Source organism: Mesoplodon mirus (assembly GCF_964341445.2).
Source record: "Mesoplodon mirus genome assembly, chromosome: 13".
Taxonomy (NCBI): domain Eukaryota; kingdom Metazoa; phylum Chordata; class Mammalia; order Artiodactyla; family Ziphiidae; genus Mesoplodon; species Mesoplodon mirus.
Window position 1 is genome coordinate 63,397,803 of NC_138989.1, and position 27,921 is coordinate 63,425,723.

Here is a 27,921-nt window from a genome sequence, read left to right on the forward strand (position 1 = left end):
AAGTCCCATTCCCTAACACCCACTGCCCTTGTATTCCTCCTCTGGAATTCCAGCTCCAAGGCAAGGCCTCAATTTACCGTTGGGAGAACCTGTTCTTGAAATCTTTAATTGTCTTGGCCATCATGGGGGTGATTTTCTTTGCAGGTTTCCTGCTGCTGACTACCCGCGGCAAGTGGGTACTGGTGGCGCTTGAGCAGGCTCCGGCTGGCTTCTCGTGGGTGAGGTTAAGGCTGTTTCTGCTGGAGGGAGTGTGGATGGTTCCTGTGGGGTACAGGGCTGGCTTGATCTTGACTTTTTCAGGGGCAGCTGCTTCTCCTATTTCAAACTTCTCCTGCCTCCTTCGAACGTCAGAAGGTGGCCTGGGCAGAGAGTTGAGAAGGATCATCTTTGCTTGTCGGCCTTTGGGCTTATTGGCTTGTGCAGATTGGATATTCATTGTCAGTGCTTGAAGCCGCCGCTCTCGGGCATCCTGAAGCCGCATGTACATCTGTCGCCATGTCTCGTGCTCTTTTGGCCTTTCTTCCCTAAAGTTTTGGTGAGAGTGAATTTTCCATAGTTTGTCTGTCTCTTGGATTAATGCATGATTGTCTTTCTCTATGCGATACAGCTGATCAGGCGCACAGCTCTCCAAGATGGGTTCAAGAACCGAATAGGGGACTCCTCCCACTTTAAAGATTGAATTGATGTTGTTTCTAAGTACCCAGACGCACTGCTGGCGTAAGGTCATCATTTTGGCAAGATAGGTACGCTTGGAGCCAGAAAACACTTGCATCTTAGAATTCATTCTACGTCCAGTAAATCCAACTTCTTCCTCTTCCTGGGGTGAAGACAGTGCTCTTTGCTTTGGTCGTAAGGAGGACATCAATCCAGAGGCAAGAAGTGGACGGTCATTAGCCTGGACCCTGGGTAATGGGGGGTCCGGCCACGCTGGTGCATCAGTGGTGACTTTTTCCAGCTTGGCCCAGATGTTTCCAGAGGGCTGCAGCTTCTCTGATCTGTTTTCATTCACCTTAGGTAGTTTCTGAACCAAGTCCAAGTTTTCACTTGAATCATATTTTTTAGGTCCTTTTTCTTCAAGAGCAGTGGCTGAAGTTTTCATAATCTTTTTCTTTTTCTTCCTAGGCTGGTCGTAGTTGAGGTATGACTCAAAAGACATGGTGGGCGGCTTGAATTCTTTATCCATATCCACCTCCTCACTGTTAGGGAGGAAGCCCTCAGGCTTTCCATCCAAATGAGGAGGTCTTACTTTCTCTTCTTGAAGCTTTTGGTTATTGGAAACCTTCTCTTTCACCTTGGGTAACAGGCCTCTTGCCCCCTCTGCTATGTCCAAGCAGTGGCGACTCTGCTTGTTTTTGTCCGGTTTGGTTTTCTCGGAGTCTTGGTGCTTTCGCTTCTTAAGGTGTGAAGCTTGTCTGAAGGGAGGTAAAACCTGCATGCCGCGGCCCTCTCTTTCCTTCTCTTTCTCGACACCACTAGAGGGCGGATTCTCGTTTGCTCTGTCCCGGGGGAGAGGCCGCGGCCTTTCCTCTCTGGAGAAGACCAGGCCTGATTTTCGTCTGGTCAAGGCAGAGGACTTCTCGTGTCCCTTGGTACCGACCAGGCATTTGTCCCTGTGGGGAGGCTGGTGTCCCCTGCTTAGACTCCCAGCCCCTCTCCCCTGGGGTGCACCCAGGTGGCGGTCTCCTCCGAGCTCCAGTCTGGCCCGAGGGGCATCTGAGGGGCCTTCCCCAGGCCTCTGCTGTGCAACACGGGCCTCCGCCAGGCGTCTGTGACGGTCCCCGTACATCAGACAAGGACGGATAGACTGTGGAGGGGACCGGCTGTAACCAGATGATCCCCGCTCCGAAGAATAAACTGGGGAACCCCCGCGGCACCGCCTTCTGTCCTCGCCCCTCTCCCGGCCGTGGGACCCGTGGCAGGGCCTCACGACCTCTGAGGGGTGTCTCTGGAGCTCCGGTCTGTGCTCGCGGCCGTGTGATCGGTCTTTGCGGGCTGCGCGGTGTGCGTGGCCGTGCCCCTCCATCGCCTCCTTCTACGAAGGAGCGCCCTCTGGGCGCTGCCGGGAATTGTTCTTCCCCAGGTCCCTCTCGTCAGGTTCGTGGTTTCCGTCCACTGGAACCAGCCTCCTCCACAGCGCCGCCAGGCCCCAGCCAGGCTATCGACGCGCTGGTGTTTGTGCCCGCGACTGGCCGTCGGGCCGACCCCACTCTCTGTGAGAACGGCCGCCGCAACGGGCGAAGCCAGTGGCGCTTCTGTTCTCTTCACGGCCTCCTTCGCAACCTCGTGCCCGGACGCTGCCGCCCGGCCCTGCCCTGCCCCGAGCTCCCCTGGGTGCGCACGGCGCGGCCCCGCCTCTGGCGCTCGGGGCGTGGAGCCCCCGCGGGAACGGCCACCAGCGCGCGTCCGGGACGCAAGGAAGCCCCAGCGCCCCCTTCCTGAGGGGGCTGAGAGCTGTGCCCAAATTACATCACCACCAGTCAGGAGTCCCTGGGCCGCCCCGTCCCACTTGGGTCCGGAGAGCAGCAGGAATCAATCAACAGTGACGACCACCCTAGCGCTGTGCGCTTGCCTTCGACTAATTCCAGCCTCTACACAACCAAAGAAGAGTTATATTATCCCCATTGTACGGGGGAGTAAACTGAAAGTCTTAGAATTTATTAGATCTAAGAGCTCCTGACAGTTATTTTTATTTTGTTTTCAATATTCTCAGTAGTATCAATTGACAGTTCTAACGATTACTTACGTAATAATAAGTCAAGCTTAAAGAAACAGTACGTAATGGGCTTCCCTGGTGGCGCAGTGGTTGAGAGTCCGCCTGCCGATGCAGGGGACACAGGTTCGTGCCCCGGTCCGGGAGGATCCCACATGCCGCAGAGCGGCTGGGCCCGTGAGCCATGGCCGCTGAGCCTGCGCGTCCGGAGCCTGTGCTCCACAACGGGAGAGGCCACAGCAGTGAGAGGCCCGCGTACCACAAAAAAAAAAAAAAAAAAAAAAAAGAAATAATAACAGAATAAATAAGTGAAACCACCACATTCCCACAACCCAGATACACTAAGGTATTATTACCCAACAGTGAACCTTGGTGTATATCCATATATCTTTCCAGATCCTTTGCTATGTATGTATATACACATACATGCACACACCCGAATGTTTTATCAAAATGAAATTGTATTGTAAATACTGTTCTTTAACCAACTAGTTCTCTAGCCAGAGTGCAAAACAGGATCATGCATTGTATCTGGTTGTATCCCCTATGTCTCTTTGAATTTGCACAGCTTCCCCCATCCCCTACCTTCTCTATTTCTATTTATTTTATTTATTTTATCTTCTACTTTTATTGAGATATAATTGACATACAGCACTGTATAAGTTTAAGGTATACAGCATAATGATTTGACTTAATACATCATGAAATGATTATCACAAGTTTAGTGAACATCTAGCATCTCATATAGATACAAAATTAAGGAAATAGAAAAAAATGTTTCCTTGTGATAAGAACTCTTGGGATTTGCTCTCTTAACTACTTTCATATATAAATACAGCAGTATTAATTATATTTATCATGTTGTACATTATATCCCTAGTACTTATTTATCTTATAACTGAAGTTTGTACCTTTTGACCACCCTCATCCAATTCCTCCTCCCTCCACTCACCACCTCTGGTAACCACAAATCTGATCTCTTTTTCTATGAGTTTGTTTGTTTGTTTTTGAAGTTTAATTCACTTACCATACTGTGTTAGTTTCTGTTATATGACATAATGACTTGATATACATTCGATTTATATAATTTCAAAATGATCAACACAGTAAGTCAGTTTTGAGTTGTCATCATACAACGATATTATATAGTTATTGACTATATTCCCCACACTGTACATTTCCTACCCGTGACTCATTTATTTTGCAGCCAGAAGTTTGTTCCTCTTAACCTCCCTCACCTATTTCTTTGCTCCTTCCCGTTCCCCTGTGGCAATCACCTGTTTGTTCTCTGTATCTATAACTCTTTTTCTGTTTTGTTATGTTTGTTCATTTGTTTTGTTTTTTAGATTCCACATATATGTGAAACCATATAGTATTTGTCCTCAGTTGGATTTATTTCACTTAGCATAATACCCTCTAGGTCCATCCATGTCATTGTAAATGGCAATATTTCATTCTTTTTTTATGGCTGAGTAATATTTAATTGTATATATATGCCACATCTTCTTTATCCATTCACCTATTGTTGGGCAATTAGGTTGCTTCCATATCTTGGCTATTGTAAATAATGCTGCAATGAACACAGGGGTACATAGATCTTTTCTAATTAGTGTTTCATTTTCTTTGGATAAGTACGCAGTAGTGGAATTGCTGGATCATATGGTAGTTCTATTTTTAATTTTTTGAGGAATCTCCATACTGTTTTTCATAGTGGCTGCTCCAATTTACATTCCCATCAACAGTGCAAGAGGATTCCCTTTTCTGCACATCCTCACCAACACTTGTTATTTGTTGTCTTTTTGATAGTAGCCATTGTGACAGGTATGAGGTGGTATCTCACTGTGGTTTTGATTTGCATTACCCTGATGATTAGTGATGTTGAAAATCTTTTCATCTGCCTGTTGGCTGTCTGTATGTCTTCTTTGGAAAAATGTCTATTCAGATCCTCTGCCTGTTTTTTAATCCAGTTGTTTGTTTTTTGATGTTGAGTTGTATGAGATCTTTGTATATTTTGGATATTAACTCCGTATTGGATATATTTTTTGCAATTATATTCTCCCATTCAGCATGTGGCTTTTCATTTTGTTGATGGTTTCCTTCGCTGCACAAAGCCTTTTACTTTGATGTAGTCCCATTTGTTAATTTTTGCTTTTGTTTCCCTTGTCTGAGGAGACATATTCAAAAAAGTATTACAAAGATCAATGTCAAAGAGCTTAATGCCTATGTTTTCTTTTATGGTCTCAGGTCTTACATTTAAGTCTTTAATGCATCAAGTTTATTTTTGCGCATGGTGTGAGAGAGTATTCTGGTTTGATACTTTTGCGTGTAACTGTCCAATTTTCCCAACACCATTTATTAAAGAGGCTGTCTTTTCCCCATTGTATATTCTAGCCTCCTTTGTTGTAGATTAACTGCCCATATAAGTTTTGGTTCATTTCTGGGCTGTCTGTTCTGTTCCATTGATCCATGTGTCTGTTTTTGTGCCAGTACTATACTGTTTTGATGACTGTAGCTTTGTAGTACAGTTTGAAATCAGGGAGTGTGATACCTCCAGCTTTGTTCTTATTTTCTGAAGATTGTTTTGCCTAATATTTTGTTGAGGATTTTTACGTCTATGTTCATCAGTGATATTGGCCTGTAATTTTCTGTTTTTTTTGTGATGTCTTTGTTTGCTTTTGGCATCAGGGTGATGCTGGCCTCATGTTTGGAAGAATGTGTTTGGAAGTGTTCCTTCCTCTGCAGTTTTTTGGAACAGTTTGAGGAGGATAGGTTTTAGCTCTTCTCTAAATGCTTGGTAGAAATCACCTGTGAGGCCATCTGGTCCTGGACTTTTGTTTGTTGGGAGTTTTTTTTTTTTATTATTATTACTGTTTCAGTTTCATTACTGGCAATTTGTTTGTTCATATATTCTATTTCTTCCTGATTCAGTCTTGAGAGATTGTACATTTCTAGGAATTTGTCCATTTCTTATAGGTTGTTCATTTTATTGGCATATAATTGTTTGTAGTTGCCTCTTATGATCCTTTGTATTTCTGTGGTGTTGGTTATAACTTCTCCTATTTCATTTCTGACTCTGTTGATTTGGGCCCTCTCTATTTTTTTCTTTTCTGTCTTTTTTTTTTTTTTTTTTTTTTTGCGGTACGTGGGCCTCTCACTGTTGTGGCCTCTCCCGTTGCGGAGCACAGGCTCCTGACGCGCAGGCTCAGCGGCCATGGCTCACGGACCTAGCCACTCCGTGTCATGTGGGATCTTCCCAGACCGGGGCACGAACCCATGTCCCCTGCATCGGCAGGTGGACTCTCAACCACTGCGCCACCGGGGAAGCCCTCTATTTTTTTCTTGATGAGTCTGGCTAAAGTTTTATCAAGTTTGTTTATCTTTTCAAACAACCAGCTCTTAGTTTCATTCATCTTTTCTATTTCTTTTTTTAGACTTTATTTCATTTCTGCTCTGATCTTTATGATTTCTTTCCTTTTATTAATTTTGTGGTTTTTTTCTTTCTCTAGTTCCTTTAGGTGTAAGGTTAGGTTGTTTGAGATTTTTCTTGTCTCCTGAGGTAAACTTGTATTGCAATAAACTTCCCTGTTAGAATTGCTTTTGCTTTGTCCCATAGATTTTGGATAGTGTTTCTTTGTTTTAATTTTTTTTCTCCAGGTTTTTTAAATTTTGTCTTTGATTTCTTCAGTGAGCCATTGGCTGTGTAGTAGCATATTGTTTAGCCTCCACATGTTTGTGTTTTTGCATTTTTTTCTTGTATTTGATTTCTAGTCTCATAGTGTTGTGATTGGAAAAGATGCTTGTTATGATTTCAGTTTTCTTAAATTTACTGAGACTTGTTTTGTGGCCTACCATGTGATCTATCCTGGAGAATGTTCCATGTGCACTTGAAAAGAATGTGTATTCTGTTGCTTTTGGATGGAATGTTTCATATATATGGATATGATCCATTTGGCCTAATGTGTCTTTTAAGGCCAGTGTTTCCTTATTGATTTTCTGTCTGGATGATCTGTCCATTGATGTAAGTGGGGGTTGTTAAATTACCTTACTATTATTGTAATACTGTCAGTTTTCCCCTTTCTGTCTGTTAATATTTGCTTTATGTATTTAGGTGCTCTTATATGGGGTTCATATATATTTACAATTGTCTTCTTCGATTGATCCCTTGATCATTATGTAATGTCCTTCTTTGTTTCTTGTTACAGTCTTTGTTTTAAAGTCTTTTACCTGATATATGTATTGCTACCCTGGCTTTCTTTTCATTTTAGTCTGCATGGAATACCCTTTTCCATCCTTTTACTTTCAGTCCATGTGTGTCTTTAGTTCTAAAGTGAGTCTCTTGTAGGCAGCATATATATGGGTCTTGCTATTGTGTGCATTCAGCCACTCTATGTCTTTTGATTGGAACATTTAGTCCATTTACATTTAGAGTAACTATTGATAGATATGTACTTAATGCCATTTTATTAATTGTTTTGGGGTTGCTATTGTAGTTCTTTTTCTTTCTGTCTTCTTTTGCTCTCTTCCCTTGTGATTTGATGACTATCTTTAGTGTTATGGTTGGATTCCTTTCTCTTTATGTGTGTGTGTATCTATTATGGATTTTTGGATTGTGGTTATCATGAGGTTTATATATACCAATATATATTTTAAGATGCTGATCTTTTAAGTTCAAATACATTTTAACAATCCTACATTTTTACTCCCCCACGTTTATTGTTTTTGACATCATATTTCCCATCTTTTTGTTTTTTATATCCCTTAAATACTTAATATGGATATAGATGAGTCTAGTATGCTTGTCTTTTAACCTTCCTACTAGTTTTACATGTGGTTGATTTACTACCTTTATAGTATATTTGCCTTTACCAATGAGATTTTTCCTTTCATAATTTTCCTATTTCTAGTAGTGGTCTTTTCTTTTTCACTTAAAGAAGTCTCTAACATTTCTTGTAAAGCTGGTTTGGTAGTGCTGAACTCCTTTAGCTTTTGCTCGTCTGTAAACCTTTTGATCACTCTGTCAAATCTGAATGAAAGCATTGCCAGATGAAGCATTCTTGGTTGTAGGTTTTTCCGTTTCATCTCTTTAAATACATTGCCACTCCCTTCTGGCCTGCCGAGTTTTTGTTGAAAAGTCAGCTGATCGCCTTATGGGAGTTTCCTTGTACTTAACTTGTTGCTTTTCTCTTGCTATTTTTATCTCTCACTTTATCTCTAATTTTTGCTATTTTTATTACAATATGTGTTGGTGTGGTCTTCTTTGGGTTGATCCTGTTTGGAATCTCTGTGATTCTTGGGCCTAGATGTCCATTTCTTTTCACAGGTTAGGGAAGTTTTCTACTATTATTTCTTCAGATAAGTTTTCTTCCACTTTCTCTCCCCTTCTCCTTCTGGGACCCTATAATGTGAATGTTAGTACCTTGATGTTGTCCTAGAGGTCTCTTAAGCTATCCTCATTAAAATGTTTTTCCTTTTTTCTGTGCAGCTTGTGTGATTTCTACTACTCTGTTTTCCAGCTCACTGATCCATTCCTCTGTATTATCTAATCTACTGCTGATTACCTCTAGTGTATTTTAAAATTTCAGTTACTGTATTCTTTATCTTTGGTTCTTCTTTATGTTTTCTAACTCCTTATTAATAACTTCCAACTTCTCACTCTGCTCACCCAATCTTCTCCTGAGTTCTTTGAGCATCTTTACAGTTATTACCTTGAACTCTTTATTGGGTTGATTGATTATCTCCACTTCACTTAGTTCATCTTCTGGGGTTTTATCATGTTCCTTCATTTGGAACATATTCCTCTGTCACCTCATTTTGCCTAATTTGCTGTTTTTATTTCTATATATTTGGTAGGTTGGTTATGTTTCCTGACCTTGGAGAAGTGGACTTTTGTAGATGTCCTGTGTTTCCCAGCAATGCACTTCCCTCTGGTCACAAGAGCTGTATGCTCTAGGGGTGCCCCCTATGTGGGCTATGTGGGTCCTTCTGTTGTGACAGGCTGACTACTGTGGGTGGTCTTGTATGCCTGGCTGGTTTACATATAGCAATATATATACATATGTATTTTTAAAAACTGGTTTGTTGCCAGGCCCTGTCTTGCGCTGAAGCTGCTAGTCACTGGTGCATGAGGCGGGGTCACAAGGCAGCTGGGTACAAGGCCCTGGTGTGTTCTGGGGCTAGTGCTGGTCCGCTGATGGGTGGAGCCAGGTTCTAGGATGGTGGTTGTGGGGCTAGGTGTCCCGGATCCACTAGATGGCCTGCTGGTGTGGGGCCTGTTCCTGACACGGTTGTCTGTGGGATCTGGGGTGTCCTAAAGCTGGTGTTCGCCTGCTGGTGAGTGGGGCTGGATCCTGGGGTTGGGGGGGTCCTGGGGCTAGTGTTGGCCTGCTGGTGGATGGGCCCAGGGCCAAGGGGTTCCCAGGACTAGTGGCGGCCTTCCATGGGTGAGGCTGAGGCCCATGAGGTCCCGGGGCTAGTGCAGGTTCACTGGTGTGAGGGTTCTGAGGAACAGGACTGTGGGCTCGGGGGTATTAAGGCAGCTAGCCTACTGGTGGGTGAGGTTTTATCCCCACCCATCTAGCTACTTGGCCTGAGATGTCCCAGTACTGGTGCTTCCAGGCTGGTAGGTGGGGCCAGTCCCAGCACTAATAAGCTAGAGGGAGGATTCCAGAATGACACTGGCCAGCAACAGTGTCCTGTGGTAGAACAAGCTTCCAAAAATGGCTGCCACCAGTGTCTGTGTCCCCAGGGTGAGCTCCAGTTTCCTCCCACCTCTCTAGGAGGCTCTCCAAGATCACCAGGTGCATCTGACCCAGGCTCCTTTCAAATTATTGCTTCGGCCCTAGGTCCCAGCACATGTGAGATTTTGTGTGCATTTTAAAGATGAAGTCTCTATTTCCCACAGCCCTCGGGCTCTCCTGAAAGTGAGCCCCACTGGCCTTCAGAGCCAAACATTCTAGGGGCTTATCTTCCTGGTGCAGGACCCCCAGGCTCAGGAGCTAGATGGGCGGGGATAAAACCTCACCCACCAGTAGGCTAGCTGCCTGAGGGCCTGAACCCCTCACTCCTTGTGGAGAACCACTGCAATTGTAATTATCTTCCCATTTGTGGGCTGCCCACCCACGGGTATGGGTCTTGACTATACAGCGTCTCTGCTCTTCCTACCTGTCTCCTTGTGGTTCCTTCTTTATGTCTTTAGTTGTAGAAGAACTTTCCTACTAGTCTTCTGGTCTTTCTCGTCACTAGTTGCTCTGTAAATAGTTGTAATTTAGGTGTGCCCATGGGAGGAGGTGAGCTCAGGGTCTTCCTACTCCACCATCTTGGCCGTTCTCTCCTATTTTATTTTTAATGACACTAACGTGTTCAAGAAACCATGCCAATTGTTTTGGAGAACATCTCCCTTTCTACAGTTGTCTGATTGTTTCCTCAAGGTTTCACCTGCTGTTCTATCCCTGGTGAGACTGTGGTGTCACCTTACTGTGATGGCAGTCTGATCTCTCCATCATGCAGCTATGTTGCAACTAGAAAGTAGCCTGTCCATAATCTAGTTCCATGTTTAATAACAATGGCGTGGCACAGCAAGTCCCCTGTGTTTCAGTAGGCTTTATACTTCCCTGAAATCCCCAATTCTAGAACCAGTTCAATCTCAGGATTGACAACAAGTGCCTCCCTTCATGGAACACTGTTCCTGAGCGTAGTTGACCTGTTCTGCTTTTGTATTAAATACAATACATACCTTCCCTGGATGTGTAGATACCCCTTCTGGTAGTTCTAGTGCTTTGTCAAGTTGTGCAGCATTTGGCACTTGGGAAGTTTCTTGGTAGAAACAGGAGGTAATCAGGAAACAAATTAGAACCTATGGGTATATATATTCAAGCTTTTAAGTGAATATTAGATGCAAGGACTGTAAAATAGAACTATAATGAAAACATTTGAAAGAAGAAATGTGTCCTTTTTAACTGTTTCTGAGATGGACAGCTTAATGCAAAATTTGGATCTTATTACAGAAATTGAAACGAGCTCATGCAAATTAATCTCCATTGCACCCATAAAAAAGAAATTAAAAGCGCGAATGCTGTTTGTGGTGTCTATACAGTAACATTTCCTAAATGTCTGCTGGGTCTACAGCTAGGAATCATATTCAGTGCTTTCTTTTCCTCAGGCTACAGTATTGTAGGATTCAATTTTGAATCTGATAATGGAGGCACTTTTGTTGCACAGTAGCCCACAAAGGAAATGAAGAAGTAGAAAACAGCCAGATTATTGAAGCAGAGACAAATGAGACACCCCAGTTAGATGCTCATTTCTGGACCTCCTTTCTTTGGTAGACAGAAACTAATTGAGCATCTAATTGTGTCCATTTCAGGGGCACACCATCTTTTACAGTTTAAATTGACCATTGGTGGTGGCCACTTCTTGGTCTGTTAATTCAGAAGACAACTTTCTATGATAATTTGAATGGCATGAGTAGAAAGGTGTTATAGATCTGGCAAACTTTATACTTTCAATTAACAAATTTATAAGACCATATTCTGTGTTTCAAGTAACCGCACGCCTTAAGTATTTAACACTAGGTATTTGAATAGAGTTTTCTTATCTCTCCTTAAATTCTGAATTTCCATCAAACTTAAAGAAGAAGTAGCATTATTATTTTAAGGCCTGGGCACCCCAACTATAAGGTAAGAAAGCCATTTTTGAAGCAACCTCATTATCAAACAATTCTAAGTCACTGAACCAAGGAGTTTCCTTCAGTCCCCATCATCTGCTGTAGAGATCAGGACTGTTTGCCAAACTTTGTGATTCCACCCATAAAGCCCTAGAAATACTCTTGATTGGAGTTGGGACAGCTCTCGTTTTCCAGGAATACAATAAAAACTTTGCACAAGTCCCTCTGATAGATTGTTTATAGTCTTTCAAGAATATGATCAACATTGCTCAGATCAGCTCAGAATCCGGAAGTCCATCCCAAGAATTAGAGCTTTGCCTTCCTATTCATCCTGACGTACCATGAGTTCACTAGGTCAGTGGTGTTCACTGTTTAAGCGACTCTCCAGGGATTCTAAAAGGAATTTGAGGGAGATTATTCTGACAAATCCTCCAGCTCAAGTTTGGTGAGGCCAGCTGTGAAAGCCAAAGCTCTCCCTATGGATAGCGGACAATAAGACCCCTATGTTTCTCTCCCTCAGTGTATACGCACATGGAGGGAGGGAGGTAAACTCGGGGACATAGGAGTAGGAAGTGTAGTGTGGAGGAGGAGCTGCCTTTGGGTGACTTTGTCTGGATCTTTCCCTCCTAGTGAATGGAACACCCAAGGCCAGCATCAGTGTCAGGACATTTCTCACCCCACCTCCATATCTACTGATGGAGGGGAGGGGAGGGAACCCAGATGTCAGAGTGGCTCATCTGCCAAGGTGATGATGGAATTCCTTAGCCTGGAAGTGTTTTGATCTGTGAACAGTTGAACCCAAGCCGACGTGTTTCTTTGTTCTTTACTTGCCAAAGTATTGAAGTTAAACAATTCAGAAGTCTATGGATAAAAAATTGAGCTGCTGTGCCCCCATCCCTTTCCTCTACCCAGAGGTAACTACACATCTAGATTTTTATTCCTTTCTTTTTCTATGAGTGAAAGAGTGTGGGCATGTATTTCTGTGATTTTTCACCTTACATATGTCTTAGAATTAGGTGGATTTGCATCTGCTCACATAGAAAGATGTTCAAGACATATTATTAAGTGGGGGAAAAAGCAAGATGCCCAACAGTATATACAAAATGATAAACTTTTTTGCAAATTTAAAAGAATTTGTTTATATATATGTTGATATATTCATAAACCCCTTTCAGAATGATTACATGACAAATTAACAATGGTGGATAGGGTGAAGAGAGAAACGTTTCTTTTTAAATTTTTTGTACTAATCAAAGTTTTTCTTTGTCAAATTTAAACATTACCTTTTTTTTATAGGTTTATTGGAGTATAATTGCTTTACAATGTTGTGTTAGTTTCTGTTGTACAACAAAGTGAATCAGCTATATGTATACATATATCCCCATAGCCCCTCCCTCTTGAGCCTCCCTCGCATCCTCCTTATCCCACCCCTCTAGGTGGTCACAAAGCATAGAGCTGATCTCCCTGTGCTATGCAGCAGCTTCCCACTAGCCATCCATTTTACATTTGGTAGTCTATATATGTCAGTGTTACTCTCTCACTTCGTCCCAGCTTCCCCTTCACCCCTGTGTCCTCAAGTCTGTTCTCTACGTCTGTGTCTTTATTCCTGCCCTGCCAATAGGTTCATCAGTACCTTTTTTTTAGATTCCATGTATTTGCATTAGCATACAGTATTTGTTTTTTTCTTTCTGACTTCACTCTGTATGACAGACTTTAGGCCCATCCACCTCATTACAAATAACTCAATTTCGTTCCTTTTTATGGCTGAGTAATATTCCATTGTATATATGTGCCACGTCTTCTTTATCTATTCATCTGTCAATGGACACTTAGGTTGCTTCCATGTCCTGGCTATCGTAAATAGAGCTGCAATGAACATTGTGGTGCATGACTCTTTTTGAATTATGGTTTTCTCAAGGTATTATGCCCAGTAGTGGGATTGCTGGGTCATATTTTTAGTTTTTTAAGGAACCTCCATACTGTTCTCCATAGTGGCTATATCAATTTACATTCCCACCAACAAAGCAGGAGGGTTCCCTTTTCTCCACACCCTCTCCAGCATTTATTGTTTGTAGATTTTCTTTTTTTTTTTTTTTTTTTTTTGCAGTACGCGGGCCTCTCACTGCTGTGGCCTCTCCCGTTGTGGAGCACAGGCTCCGGACGCGCAGGCTCAGCGGCCACGGCTCACGGGCCCAGCCGCTCTGCGGCATGTGGGATCTTCCCGGACCGGGGCACGAACCTGTGTCCCCTGCATCGGCAGGCGGACTCTCAACCACTGCGCCACCAGGGAAGCCCTGTTTGTAGATTTTTTGATGATGGCCATTCTGACCCATGTGAGGTGATACCTCATTGTGGTTTTGATTTGCATTTCTCTAATGATTAGTGATGTTGAGCATCTTTTCATGTGTTTGTTGGCAATCTGTATGTCTTCTTTGGAGAAATGTCTTCCACTCATTTTTGGATTGAGTTGTTTGTTTTTCTGATATTGAGCTGCATGAGCTGCTTGTATATTTTGGAGATTAATCCTTTGTCAGTTGCTTCATTTGCAAATATTATCTCCCATTCTGAGGGTTGTCTTTTCATCTTGTTTATGGTTTCCTTTGCTGTGCAAAAGCTTTTAAGTTTCATTAGGTCCTATTTGTTTATTTTTTATTTTATTTCCATTACTCTAGGAGGTGGGTCAAAAAGGATCTTGCTGTGATTTATGTCAAAGGGTTAAACATTACCTTTAATTCACACTTTCTTTCTATTTGGGAGTGGACGGTAAGTGGGTGGAGAGAAAACACAATGTCTTCAAAATCTTTCCTCGTCAGTGTATATAGATCTACTTCGTTCTTTTTATTGGGGCATAGTGATACATAGTAAGCCTGTATCATGATTTAGTTAACCACTAATGGACATTTTAGAGTATTTCTAATTTTGGAGGGGAATACACATAATGCTGTATTAGACATCCTTGAACATTTATTATTTTGCAGATGTGAAGTATTTCTATAATATAGTATAACTGATCTGGCATAAATGGTGAGTTATGGAATTGTGGGGTCAGTGGGCATGTGCATGTTTCCTTTTGCTCTATAAAAGTATTGTACTAGTTTATATTTCCACCAATTGTATCTGAGTACATATTCTTTCACACCTTGCCAACTCTGAATATTATCTGGATAAAAAATTTTAAATTTCTGCCTTAAAAATTTTTGAGATTCTTTTTGAAAGAAGTTTATTTTTTTCCAAATGAACTGAGGAAATATTAACACTACTTAAGGTGGTTTCTTCAACTTTTTTGTGTACTGCAAGTTGTGATAAAACCAGAAAGAAAACATATAAAGGACATATCTGCCTAGATGATTCTGTGTTTTCTTTTCTGTCTGGGGAGTCTACCCTGTAGCCACATTGACTCACCAAGCTTGTTACAGCCAAGTCATCAGAGCAAGTAAAGAAGCATCATTGCCGCATCCCAAGACATGACCAGGCTCTGCCATCAGGGTAGTGAAGAGGCCCTCACAGCAGTGTGGGTGATAAGCAGCACCCCCATTTCCATTTTGAATAACTTCAAAATATTGCATGAAATCATTTCTATTTCCAGTCATATCATTTATTTTATATTACTCAAAACATTGCTCAAATTATTTACATTCGTTTTAGCCTTTTTCTCCCTAACTCTCCCTGTTTTTATGCATTTTAAAACAGCTTTATTGAGATATAATTCATATACCATGCAACTCACCCATTTATTTTTTTATTTTTTATTTTTCTAAGATGATTCTTTTTTTGATTCTTTTTTGGCTGTGTTGGGTCTTCGTTGTGGCATGCAGGATCTTCGTTGTGGCGTGTGGGCTTCTCTGTAGTTGTGGTGTGCGGGCTCTCTATCTGAGGCACACTAGGGGCTCAGTTGCCCTGTGGCACGTGGGATCTTAGTTCCCTGACCACGGATGGAACCCGCGTCCCCTGCATTGGAAGGCGACTTCTTAACCACTGGACCACCAGGGAAGTCCAACTCACCCATTTAAAGTGTGCAATTCTATGGCTTTTAAGGACGGGGTGATGGTTAAGGGGTGCAGAGTTTCTTTTTGGGGTAATGAAATATGTTTTTAAATTTTCATGGTGATAGTTGTATAAATCTGATCTGGGCTCTACCCAGGTGATCACCTTTAGGAAATTCAGGGCTGTCAGCCAAAGCCAGTGCAGTGTGTGTCGTACTGGGGAGCACAAGCAAAACACTCCCGGCTGTTTTTTCTCAGCATCTTAGTCATAAGGGACCATTTGCATTAGTGCGTGTTTAGATTAGGAAGAAGCATGTGCTTTCAGAGTGAAGGATGGAGGGTCTCTGAACTATATGAACAAAGCAACTAACAGCTGTTAGGTACCCACCAAACACTGACCTGATGCTGGCAGAGCACCCGACAGTTTGCAAAACACCAGGTGGAAATGGACCTGGTCAGTGTCCAGTGCAGTCCCTCTGGGGATATTCATGGCTTTCATGGCTCTTTAATTCAAATTCTTTTGTTCTCAAAGACCTTTGCGTACAAATGAGATGGATGGGCTTTGCATACAGCAGGACTGTGTTTTTCAGGAATTAAAGGCATAATCTCCTACAAGACGCACTACTCCTGGTGCAGCAGGGTGACTAACTGAGGTCTAGCCAGTAGTTGCTTTGAAATGGTCACTAAAATTGTGAGATTATGTTTGAGGAATTGTAAGAGACACCATTTGTTGCTATGTGAGCTCAGCTAAGACTGGCAACCACGGTTGTTTGATTCGGGCAAATTTGGCACAATTTTTGGCAGATTAGAACAGCAGCTTCTCTCTGGTCAGATGTGAATGTGCAGGGGCAGGAGTGGACACTGATGAGGAGGGGTTAATGCAGGGGAGGAGTTGATGGAGGGAAGGCCGGGACCAGAGACCTCGGTTCTGAGTCTAACCCCCAAGCATGAGTTTGAGAATGTGGACATTTAGAAACATAGCCCATCAATCTTATTACTGCTTGTTTAATATGCAGTTTTATTTTTATTTTGAAAACTTGATTTGGACTAAATTTTGTGATGATTGTCATCTTTTTTGTTATGTAAGTAGTAATTTGGAACTACCTAAATTTCGTGAAGTACTTCCCTTCCTCATACACTAGATGGCACTACAGGCGAGGCAAATCAACTTAGAAAAATAGAGCCTTTGACTACCAAGGCTAATTTTGGTAGATGAGAAAGGCTTCAGTCTTCACCAAGAGTTGTTGTGTCAGCATCTTCAGAAAGATGAGGGAAAACTGCCAGTGTTGGACATCTTAATAGGATGTCATTTTGTATAGTGGCTTTCAAGTTTTTTTTTTACTGTGACCAACTGTGAGACGTCTTAGACTGGGATCCAGTGGACACACACATGCAAACGCAACAAAAGTTTCACGAAGCAATACTAAGCCTTCTTACCTGTTATGCATTCTGTGATAATTCTGTTGTGTTGAACTATGCTGCTTGTAGCCCATTGATTTCATGACCTGTAGTTTGACAAAAACAGTTTTCTAGTGGACCTATCAAGAAATATCAGTCTCTGCTTAGCACTTGGCACCATGCCAGGTACTTGGGGGCGCCATGAAGAAATACTTAATTAACTATATTTCTGTTTTCTGGGAAAGAGAAGAGTTACCTTGAGAAGCCTTAGAGAGCAACCCTGTAAGACACTGTAAAATTATGCCCACAGACTAAAAAAACTGCGGAAGCAGATAATTGAAGTGAAGATATTATGGAATAGCTGGATCATACCTAAGCTCTTACTCTGATATGATTTTTTTTTTTTTTTCGGTACGCGGGCCTCTCACTGTTGTGGCCTCTCCCGTTGCGGAGCACAGGCTCCGGACGTGCAGGCTCAGCGGCCATGGCTCACGGGCCCAGCCGCTCCGCGGCATGTGGGCTCCTCCCGGACCGGGGCACGAACCCGTGTCCCCTGCATCGGCAGGCGGACCCTCAACCACTGCGCCACCAGGGAAGCCCTGATATGAATTTTTTTGGGGGAAGTTACATACTGTGAAACAAAAGTAGTCACAAGAAATACATGTGTATTCCATTCATATAACATTCAAAAATGTAAAAACTAAACACTGGTTTTTTTACGGATGTATAGTTGGTAAAAACCATAAAGAAAAAGGGAATGATGAGCATAAAAGTCAGGATGGAAGTTACCTCTGGTGGGAGGAGGGGAAACGTTTGAAAGGAACAGCACAAGGGAGTTTCTAAGACACTGAAGGTGCTCTGGGGCTTAACCAGGGTGATGCTTGTTATTACTATTATTATTATTATTAAAAATGAATGGATGTTTTATACATTCTTCTATATGAATTATATATTTCATAATAACAATAAAAACATAACAAAGAAGATTACTGTAATTGCCTTCTTGAGTCTTTAACTCGTCTTGGTAAGTTGCTTTCCGGTTTTTTAACTCACTCGGACAAAAGGGGTTTCTTCAAGGACAGAGGTAGAAATGTACCAAAGGTCAGTTTTTAAGAATGACCTGTCATACAGTTTTAAAGCTCTCCAAATGTTATCAGATCTGTCCTTGAGGGCAAATCTGGATTTCAGAAAGAGTCAAAACTGCTAATAAAGTGCGTTCTTAAATTTGGTGAGGCACAGCTTCAAACAAGAGGACTCTCCAACAGCTGAAGGGTGATTAAGTTATGGTGCATTCTCTGCAGTCATTAAAAGTCATGTTTTAGAAAAACTTCTAATAACTGGGAAAAATATTTACAAAGTATTGATATTTTTAAGAAGAAAAAGCACAGGTTATCAAAACACATGAGAAGCCTATTTTGTAAGAAGATGGAAAAAATGTGACCAAAACATCTACTTTTTTTCTTGTGCCTTTATGCATTGTCCCAGTTTTCTACAGGGCCACATATTATTTTGGTACATGTGGGCTGGAGAAGACTGTGGTCATTAATCTACATTGAAGACAATTTTAAAAGAGGAGTTTCGGAAATATTTTGAGCAATGGAATAAAAGCATGACCTGCTGAGGTAACTACGTTGAAGGGTGACTCCATTTAAATATATTAGGTCTGATATATTTGTTTAAAAATCAGTTAATCGTTTAAAAAATAGACATTTTTTAGAGCAGTTTTGGGTTCACAGCAAAACTGAGTGGAAAGTATGGAGAATTCCCACCCCCCCCGCCCCGCCCCACACATGCCCCGGCTTCCCCCGTATCAACCTCCTGTGTCAGATGAACCTACCTTGACACGTCATTGTCACTCAAAGTCCGTAGTTTACATTAGAGTTCACTTCTGATGCACAGTCTATGGATTTTGACAAATCTTTAATGACATGTAGGCACCATGATAGTGTCATATAGAATAATTTCACGGCCCTGAAATTCTCTGTGTTCTGCCTCCCTCCCTCTTCCCCAAACTGGCCACCAAGATCTTTTTACTGTCATCATAGTTTTGCCTTTTCCAGAATGTCATATAGTTGGAAACATACAGTATAAAACTGTTGACACAAATAACCAATAAATAATCTATAAAAGGACTGAAAAGGAGTTTTATTTGAGCCAAATTGAGGACGATAGTCCAGGAGACACAGATACAAGAAGCATTTGAATTATGTTCTGCAGGACTACAAAATGGGGGAGGATTATAAAGGCAAAAATTGCAAGGTTACAACTAGTTAACATGAGTTGTTTATCACGAATTATGATTGGGGCTGGCAAGAAGTAAGGGTGCTTGTTAATAAGTAAGTATTGGTTGGATCCAAAATGGTTGCAGCTGCTAGCAGATCTTGTTTTGAGAATGGCTGGTGGTGTCCTTGAGTCTGATACAGTTCAGAAATTCAAGTTCTTAGTAATGCAGGAGCATTTCTGAAACCATATCCACAATGGCCACGAGGCTCCACTTTGGATGCCTGAACCACAGTTACTCCGTTTTTTTGTTTTTTTGTTGTTTTGCGGTACGCGGGCCTCTCACTGTTGTGGCCTCTCCCGTTGTGGATCACAGGCTCACGGGCCCAGCCGCTCCGCGGCATGTGGGATCCTCCCGGATCGGGGCACGAACCCGTGTCCCCTGCATTGGCAGGCAGACCCTCAACCACTGTGCCACCAGGGAAGCCCAGTTACTCCGTTTTGATTTTTAAACGCATCTTTTCCTTAATGGTTAAAGCAGATGTACAATTTGTCTGATAGGCTACAGAACAGGCTATTCTATTCAAGCCAAATCACGTATACGCCAGAATGACTTCCCCATACCTCAATATGTGAAAATTTCTTGCATTGTAACCTTTTTAGATTGGCTTTTTTTACTAAGTAATATGCATCTAAGTTTCCTACATGTCTTTTCATGGCTTGGTAGCTTATTATTTTTTTTTTACTACTGATTAATATTCCATTGTGTGGATGTACCACACTTTATTTATCCATTCATCTACTGAAGGGCATTTTGGTTGCTTTCGGCAATTATGAATAAAGCTGCATCAGCAGCTTCAGTGTGCAAGTTTGTGTGTAAACATAAGTTTTCAACTCTGGAGTAAATACCAAGGAGCGTGACTGCTGGATCATATGGTAAGGGTATGCTTCATTTTGTAAGAAACCACCAAACTGTCTTCCAAAGTGGCTGTACTCTTTTGCATTCCCACCAGCAATAAATGAGACCCACTGCTCTACATCCTCACCGGCATGTGGTGGTGGTGTTAGGGTTTCGGATTTTCACCATTCTAAGAGGTGTGCAGTGCTATCTTGTTGTTGTTTTAATTGGTCATTCCCTGGTGACATATGATGTTGAGCATCTTTTTATATATCTATTTACCATGCATATATCTCCTTTTGTGAGGTGTCTGTTCATCTCTTTTGCCCATTTTTAATTGGGTTGTTTATTTTCTTATTGTGGAGTTTTAAGAGCTCTTTGTATATTTTTAAAAATAGTTCTTTATCAGATATGTCATTTGTAAATATTTTATCCCAGTCTAAGTCACTATTTTTTATGTTATATATTTTATTACTTCAAGGATTATAATTTTCCTTTAATCTCCTTTTCTCTTAGACTTCTGAGATCTTGATTTCATTTATTTTAGCCTGAATTCAAAGCAAAACATTAAACTAACAAAAACAACAACAAAATGTGTATAAAACTGTGATAAATAAAATGCAAATTAATTTTTTAAAAAAGCAATAACTACCTTTTGAGTGGCAGAAAACAGAATACCTTTACTTTGAAAAGTGGTACTTACTATACTTCCTTCACAGGCTCTTTGAAACACAGGTTGCTTCATTTATTTTCTGGCAGTCTGAATAAAAACTTATTACCTTAAGCAACAAAACTTTATTTGAATCATTTTGGATGGATATCTTTATAAAATAGTGTTTTACCTGCCTACATAAACAGCAAATATTGAACATAACTGACATTGAATCATAAGAGAATAGTGCATTCAAAAAACAAGAACAAGGGACTTCCCTGGCAGTCCAGTGGTTAAGACTCTGCACTTCCAATGCAGGGGGCGCAGGTTCTATCCCTGGTCGGGGAACCAAGATCCCACGTGACGCATGGTGTGGCAAAAACAAACAAACAAACAAATAAATAAATATTGGGAAACTGCTATATGTCTTAAAAAAAAAAAAGAACAAGATATTGTGAAAAAGGAGCAATCAGAGAATAAGAACAAGCTCTTGGAAGTTAAAAATATTATTGTCTAAATAAATTCTGTAGAGTGGTTCAAAGACAAGGCCAAAGAGGTTGCCCAGAAAATAGGAAAAAGAGACAAAGAAAAGGGACACTGTAGGAGAAAAAACCTTAAAAGATCAATCCAGGTTATATCCCGTTCAATTAATAGAGGTTCTTAAAAATAAACTGGAGAAAACATAGGGGAATAATTTATCACAGAAATAATAAAAGGCATTTTCTTTTAGAACGGAAGCATGAGAATGTCCAGCTTGACAACGGCCAGCACAGTGAATGGAAAAAGGCTGGCACCAACGAAGTTGTATAATTTCAGAACACCAGAATTAAAAATAAGATTCTAAAAGCTTCCTGGGAATAAAAGATCCTTTACCTGCAAAGGAATAAGAATGTTTTGCCCTTTCAAACTATCAAATTTTTAAATAGAATAAAAACACTTTCAGGCATGCAAATTCTCAACCACATTTATCTCCGTGTACCTTTACTTTAGAGGATGTGTGCTTTACTACACCAAACCATTGACCAGTAAAGGAGAAGACTCCATTTCTAGGGGATCCAACGCAGGAAAGTTTCAAAGGGAAATCCCTGGATGAGCACCCATAGCAGGCCTAACAGTCAGCAACCTAGAGTGGAGAGGGAGGGTGGAGGCTTCAGGGAAGCCATGGCCGGGGGGAGTGTAACTGACACATTGTCTGATGTATTTGATGTGTGGAAAGTGATGTGAGGGGCCTTTAGAGGTATGTTGGGATTTGAACATTAGCAATCGGTATATAGAAAAGTAACCAAACTTTTAAAATGAGGCAATTCTTCATTCCAAGGAAAATAATGTTGTCCAGAAATGGTACAGTAACCACAGTACTTTTTGACTCAGCAACATTATTTACACAGTCATAATTAATGTAATCACTGCATACCTGCTATAACTGTAAGGGAGGAGAGGGTGAGAAGTCTGTAAGGCAGCTTACTGGTCATCTACCTTAACAAGAAATGAGTAGTTTAATGTCTAATATTCATATATTATGAAACAGTGATATGTTTAAAAACATGGAGGCAAATATCAGAAGAAACAGCTAAAGTAATTAAGGTTGTTGCCTCTCGGGAGTGGGGGGAGGGGGTAGTGGAGTGGGACAGAGACTATTGTTTTTCCTTAAAGATGTATAGTACTATATTACAGGGCCACGCACACACTACAGCATGGATGAACCTTGATGACATTATGATAAGTGAAATAAGCCAGTCACAAAAGGACAAATGAGTTCCCCCTATACGAGGAACTTGGAATAGGCAAATTCACTGAGACAGGAAGTAGAATGGTGATGGCAGGGGTTAGGGGGATGGAGTTATTGTCTAAAGAATATAGAGTTTTAGGGCTTCCCTGGTGGCACAGTGGTTGAGAGTCCGCCTGCCGATGCAGGGGACACGGGTTCGTGCCCCAGTCCGGGAAGATCCCACATGCCGCAGAGCGGCTGGGCCCGTGAGCCGTGGCCGCTGAGCCTGTGTGTCCAGAGCCTGTGCTCCGCAACGGGAGAGGCCACAACAGTGAGAGGCCCGTGTATCGGAAAAAAAAAAAAGAAAAAAGGAGAATATAGAGTTTTAGTTGGGGAAGATAAAAAGTCCTGAAGATGGATGGTAGTGATAGTTGTGCAATTTGAATATACTTAATGCCACTAAACTGTACACTTAAAAATGGTTAAAATGGTCAATTTTATGTTATGTATATTTTATCACAATGAAAAAGCAACTTGAAATGAAAGAGAATATAGTACTATTTGATTTTTAAGTAACTATGCATTTTTAATTTTATTACATTAATTTTTAGAAAGCTTGGATGAATGCCTGAAAAATTTTTGTCATCAGTGTGTTTGTGCCTAGGTTTTATGACATAATTTGGCCCACTCTAGGGCCTTTTTTGCTTTCATCCAGTTCTTACCTGTGTTCTCCTTAGATAAATGTAAGTTATTTTCAAATAAGGGAAGTGTTAGTGAGAGTAAATATTTTCTGAATACATTTCAGGGGAATTTGAGATACCAAATAACATAATGTAGCACATTAATACTGTGAGTAAAAGTACAAATTCATCCAGTTTGAATAAGGACACTGTTATGCAGGAATGTCCCCTTTATGGCCTCTGCTACTCAGTGGATATTCTAAGTGCTCAGCTGCGGGGTCCCCCTGAATGGATTATTGGAACTCATCTCCACGTTTGTTGCAGGGTCTGGGTGGGACTCCGAGTGAATTTAAGATGCAGTAGCAGGTCAGCACCTGTGATGGTACAGCTTGATTTCTGGCTCATGAGTTTATCACTTTCCTTCACCTGGTCCAAATAAACGTGCGTATATTTGTTTCTTTGCGGTGATAAGCAACAAAATGCCAATTAGCTTGGCAGTAAGAAGTTAACTAGTCAAGTGCAATCCCAATCGAAATCACTGTACCTTCAGTTTACAATCGAGAAGGCAGCTCTGAGAAGAAAATAACCATGGAAAACAACTTTATATATCCTTAGAGACGTCAAACTGCCTTCCAGCCTTTAAGTTACGCTTCTTGCTTTTGACAGGTTACATTTACCGTCAGGGGTTTATTGCTATAAAAGGAGTGTTATATTTCATCGTCGTCTCACCTACATTTTCTTTTTTGTTCACAGTGCGAGATGAGGACAGAAGCACGACGGAAAACTCTTCTTATCTTGATTTTGCATTACCTCACCCGAGAAGGGTATGTTACATTACACATATCTACAGAGATGATTCCTCTCTCTCTCTGACCTCTGCTTTTCCAGATACTCACTTTTAAAAACAGTTAATAACTTTATTTTTTAGAGCAGTTTTCTATTTCCAGAAAAATCAAACAGAAAGTGCAGACAGCTCCCGTACACCAGCAATACCCCGCCCTGCCCCGTCTCCCCTGTTACTAACATCTTACACTGGTGTGGTACGTTTGTTGTAATTGATGAATCAATATCGATATATTATTATCAGCTAAAGTCCATAGTTTACATCAGGGTTCGCTCTTGTGTTGTGCAGTTCTACGAGTTTTGACAAAGGCATAAAGTCACATATCCACCATTGTAGTATCGTACAGAATAGCTTCCCTGCCCTAAAATCTCTTGTGCCCTACCTATCCCTGCCCACCCACAGCAACCTAGACACATACTTTTTATTTTATATTTTTTTGCGGTACGCGGGCCTCTCACTGCTGTGGCCTCTCCCGTTGCGGAGCGTAGGCTTCAGACGCACAGGCTCAGCGGCCATGGCTCACGGGCCCAGCCGCTCTGCGGCATGTGGGATCTTCCCGGACCGGGGGACGAACCCGTGTCCCCTGCATCGGGAGGTGGAATCTCAACCACTGCACCACCAGGGAAGCCCCAAGACACATACTTTATTGTCTCAGTTACCTAGATATTTTTCACATTATGCATTTGAAAACTTCATTAACAAAGCTACTCAGTTCATGGGATACTTTCCCTTTCCCATTCAGGTTTGAAGATAGTGTAGGCCATTCAAAGAAGGTTTCGGGGTCCCACTGCTTGCTGGCTAATGTACATAAAGATAACATTCTTTCTCCCCAGTTTTCCTTCTCTCAGAATAAAAGTATTGCATTTCCCTGGACGACCTGTGCTCAGATCTCTTTCCTGTGCGATGCCCATTCTATAGCTGGCAGGGGGAGGAAATTTGGAATCATTTGAGTTTGGCCACCTACCTCATGTGCGAGCACTTACATGAGGGCCGCTGATATGCTGGGAGTTGCGAGAGGGAAAGAGACCACCAAGTATCCGAAGGCTACTCTTTAGAGTTTCCTTTCGTTTCAGTTTTCAGCCAGGAAGAAAATATTCAGGTTTCAGGGTTCGGGCTCAAAACTTTCAAGTCAGAGCAGTGGTTCTCAACCTGGAGAACCCCTCAGAGGACATGTGGCAACGTCTGGAGACCTCTCGGGTGGCACACTGGCATCTAGTGGGAGGAGACCAGGATGCTTCTAAACATCCTTCATAAGCAAGCGCAGGACAGCCCCAAATGTCAATCACGCCAAGATGGAAAAACCCTGCCTTAGAGCAGGAGAAACCAACCAGCTGCTGTATTTTCCCAAAAGGTTGAAAGAGCATCTTTTCCTCTGATAAACATAGTAGCTATCAGTGAACTAGGACAGCTACCATAACTAAAAGCCACATTTGAGAATCTAGTAACCCTAGTGCTGAGGTAGGAAGGAAAGCTGATGAGGGCGGGAGGGTAGGAGGCAGCTGGGGCGAGAGTGAGAGTTGGTCCTTGTTTCTTGAGCTGTGCCAGCAACAGCTGTTTTTTGCTTTGTTTTGTTTTGTTTTTTGTTTGTTTTTGCGGTACGCGGGCCTCTCACTGTTGTGGCCTCTCCCGTTGCGGAGCACAGGCTCCGGACGCGCAGGCTCTGCGGCCATGGCTCACGGGCCCAGCCGCTCCGCGGCATGTGGGATCCTCCCGGACCGGGGCACGAACCCGTGTCCCCTGTATCGGCAGGCGGACTCTCAACCACTGCGTCACCAGGGAAGCCCCGCAACAGCTGTTTTAAATGAATCTAGTGCCTTCTTGAGGGGAATGACCGTTCTAGGGACCTTGAGGAATTTTTCTGTTAAAGTTTAAGGGAAGTAGTATTAGGGTCCCCATTTGAAGAAATCGAGGCTCAGAGGAGTCTAGGAACTTGCCAGAAGTCTCCTGGTGCTAGGTGGGGGCACTTTTGAGGCCTGTCTCACCCCAAGAGTCTTCAGGGTCCCATTCCTCTGCTCCAGTGTGGAAGATTTAGTTTTGTTTGAGGGTCACCTCAGGAAAATCAAAATGTATGTGGGGCATATTTTATGAGTTTAAAAAAAAATGATGGCTTTTTAAAGTCAGAAAATGAAATCACTGCAACTGTATTTAAGCATTCTTTTATTATCTAAGTCATTGAAGGATTTGAATTTTTTCGCCAAAATTTCAGAGGCACTGCATTTTGGTGACCAATTACAACACTGCACTTCTGAACAAACTTTGTTATTGAGTAATTTGATTTATTTTCTCCCCTGGACTGACCATGTAAGATCTTCAATTACAAAATGTGGCCTTTTTCATAATACCTTAACATCACAATTTTGGAAATGGCCCTTTTCTCAGGGTAAATATGATGAATTGTATCGTCTTTAACACAAAAACGTTTCTCAGTCCACTTACTTTGAAACAGTTTTATCAGACAGTTCTCTTTTTGGTGTTGGGGATTTAAATTTTATTGAGAAAATGGCTCATTCTTTCCACATCACCACCAGTCTCAGACCAGAGAAATGAGTCCCTCCCCACCCCCCATGGTTGGCAGGCAGGCCAATCAGGTGATGCTCAACTGCTAAATCCACACACAGCAAAGGGGTGGAAGCGAGAGCCCAAGCAGAGAAAGGCTGACTTTGGTCCTGTCTGTGCCTTTTTTTCCCCATCTGGAATATGAGAGTGTTCCTGAAGTTGCTCCACACTGTTCACCATCCATCCATGGAAAGCAATTCCAAGGGCAGCATGGAGCTGAGTGTTTTGCTCTAAGACAAGGGCTGGCGGGTTGGCGTGGTAGGGGGGGCTTCCTGGGTAAGAACACAGACTCAGGAGCCAGCCTGCCTTGGTTCAAATGCCCACTCTACTCTTTGCTAACCAGCGACCTCGGGCAAGTTACTTATTCTCTTTGTTCCTCAGTTACCTTGCTTGTAAAATGGAGTAATGGAAGATAGTATTTAAGTGTCAGGCAGATGTTATTATTATGAGGATTAAATATGTGAGATGCTTAGAATAGTGCCTGGCACAAAGTAAGCGTATATGAGTCCTTGCTATTTTTACTATGCAGGAGGTAGGAGTTGGATTTTATTCTTTTAATACCCAACCTGGTTCAGCAAAGGACTTGAAGCAGTGGGAATGTAGGTTTGGCACATTTTACATTATCTTTTGATAAAATCTCAGCTCCATTCAAAAAACCCTGAGCTAAATTACCTCAAGGCAGTGTTTTCTAAGTGCATGGAACCCTGAAACAATCGTTCTGCAGAATGTTAATTGATGTAACTTTATTTTATTTTTTTATAAATTTATTTATTTTATTTATTTTTTGCTGTGTTGGGTCTTTGTTGCTGCGCGCGGACTTTCTCTAGTTGCAGCGAGTGGAGGCTACTCTTCGTTGCGGTGCGTGGGCTTCTCACTGCAGTGGCTTCTCTTGTTGCAGAGCACGGGCTCTAGGCGTGCGGGCTTCAGTAGTTGTGGCACAGGGCTCAGTAGTTGTGTCTCACAGGCTCTAGAGCGCAGGTTCAGTAGTTGTGGTGCACAGGCTTAGTTGCTCCACAGCATGTGGGATCTTCCCGGACCAGGGCTCAAACCTGTGTCGCTGCATTGGCAGGCAGATTCTTAACCACTGCACCACCAGGGAAGCCCAACTGATGTAACTTTAAAAGAGCTTATGGTCAAGTAAGCTTGGCACACATTGGGTTAAACCGGGTTAAACAGGTTCTCTTATTTCAGGACTTCTCAGATCCTCTGACTTATTAATGTGCAATGGGAATATCTGTGCTAAAGTCACAGTATTCAGGGCTTTGCAAACCAGTTTGGCCAAGGAACCCTTTTCTTCCTCAGGCCAACTTTAGGGACTAGTTTTCCATGGAACACTGAGAAATGCTGCCTTCATAGATTAATTGACCCTTTTAAAACCTGAACTCACCTTATAAGACCCCAACACTGTAAGCATTGTATTAATAGATGCTTGGTAAATGTTATTTGAACAGCCATTAAAGAACTTACTAGCAGGTAGATGGGTAGAATAATTAGAAAGCGACTCAGTCGTTTACACAGGTAATTCTTTTTTTTTTTTTTTTTTGGCTGCATTGGTTCTTCGTTGTCACGTGCGGGCTTTCTCTAGTTGCGTTGAGCGGGGGCTACTCTTC

The 27,921-nt window shown here is 42.0% G+C and overlaps 2 protein-coding genes across 7 annotated transcripts in view; one reads left to right on the top strand and one right to left on the bottom strand.

The window, feature by feature from the left end:
• The window catches only part of KATNAL2 (katanin catalytic subunit A1 like 2), an 88,912-nt gene that overhangs the window by 13,758 nt on the left and 47,233 nt on the right, over window positions 1-27,921 (top strand). For all 6 annotated transcript variants that reach the window (XR_014295724.1, XM_082640541.1, XM_082640544.1 and 3 more), the window contains exon 2: window positions 23,665-23,735. Coding sequence is in view for 5 of the 6 variants with exons in the window: in XM_082640541.1 (XP_082496667.1) it covers window positions 23,665-23,735 (71 nt within the window). In the remaining variant the exon portion in view is untranslated. The remainder of the gene's footprint in view (window positions 1-23,664; window positions 23,736-27,921) is intronic.
• LOC309814797 (elongin-A-like) lies at window positions 74-1,851 on the bottom strand (the record flags this gene model as incomplete). Its single annotated transcript, XM_082640924.1, has 1 exon — window positions 74-1,851. The coding sequence occupies exon 1, from the start codon at window positions 1,784-1,786 to the stop codon at window positions 74-76; it is 1,713 nt and encodes a 570-aa protein (XP_082497050.1). The 5' UTR covers window positions 1,787-1,851.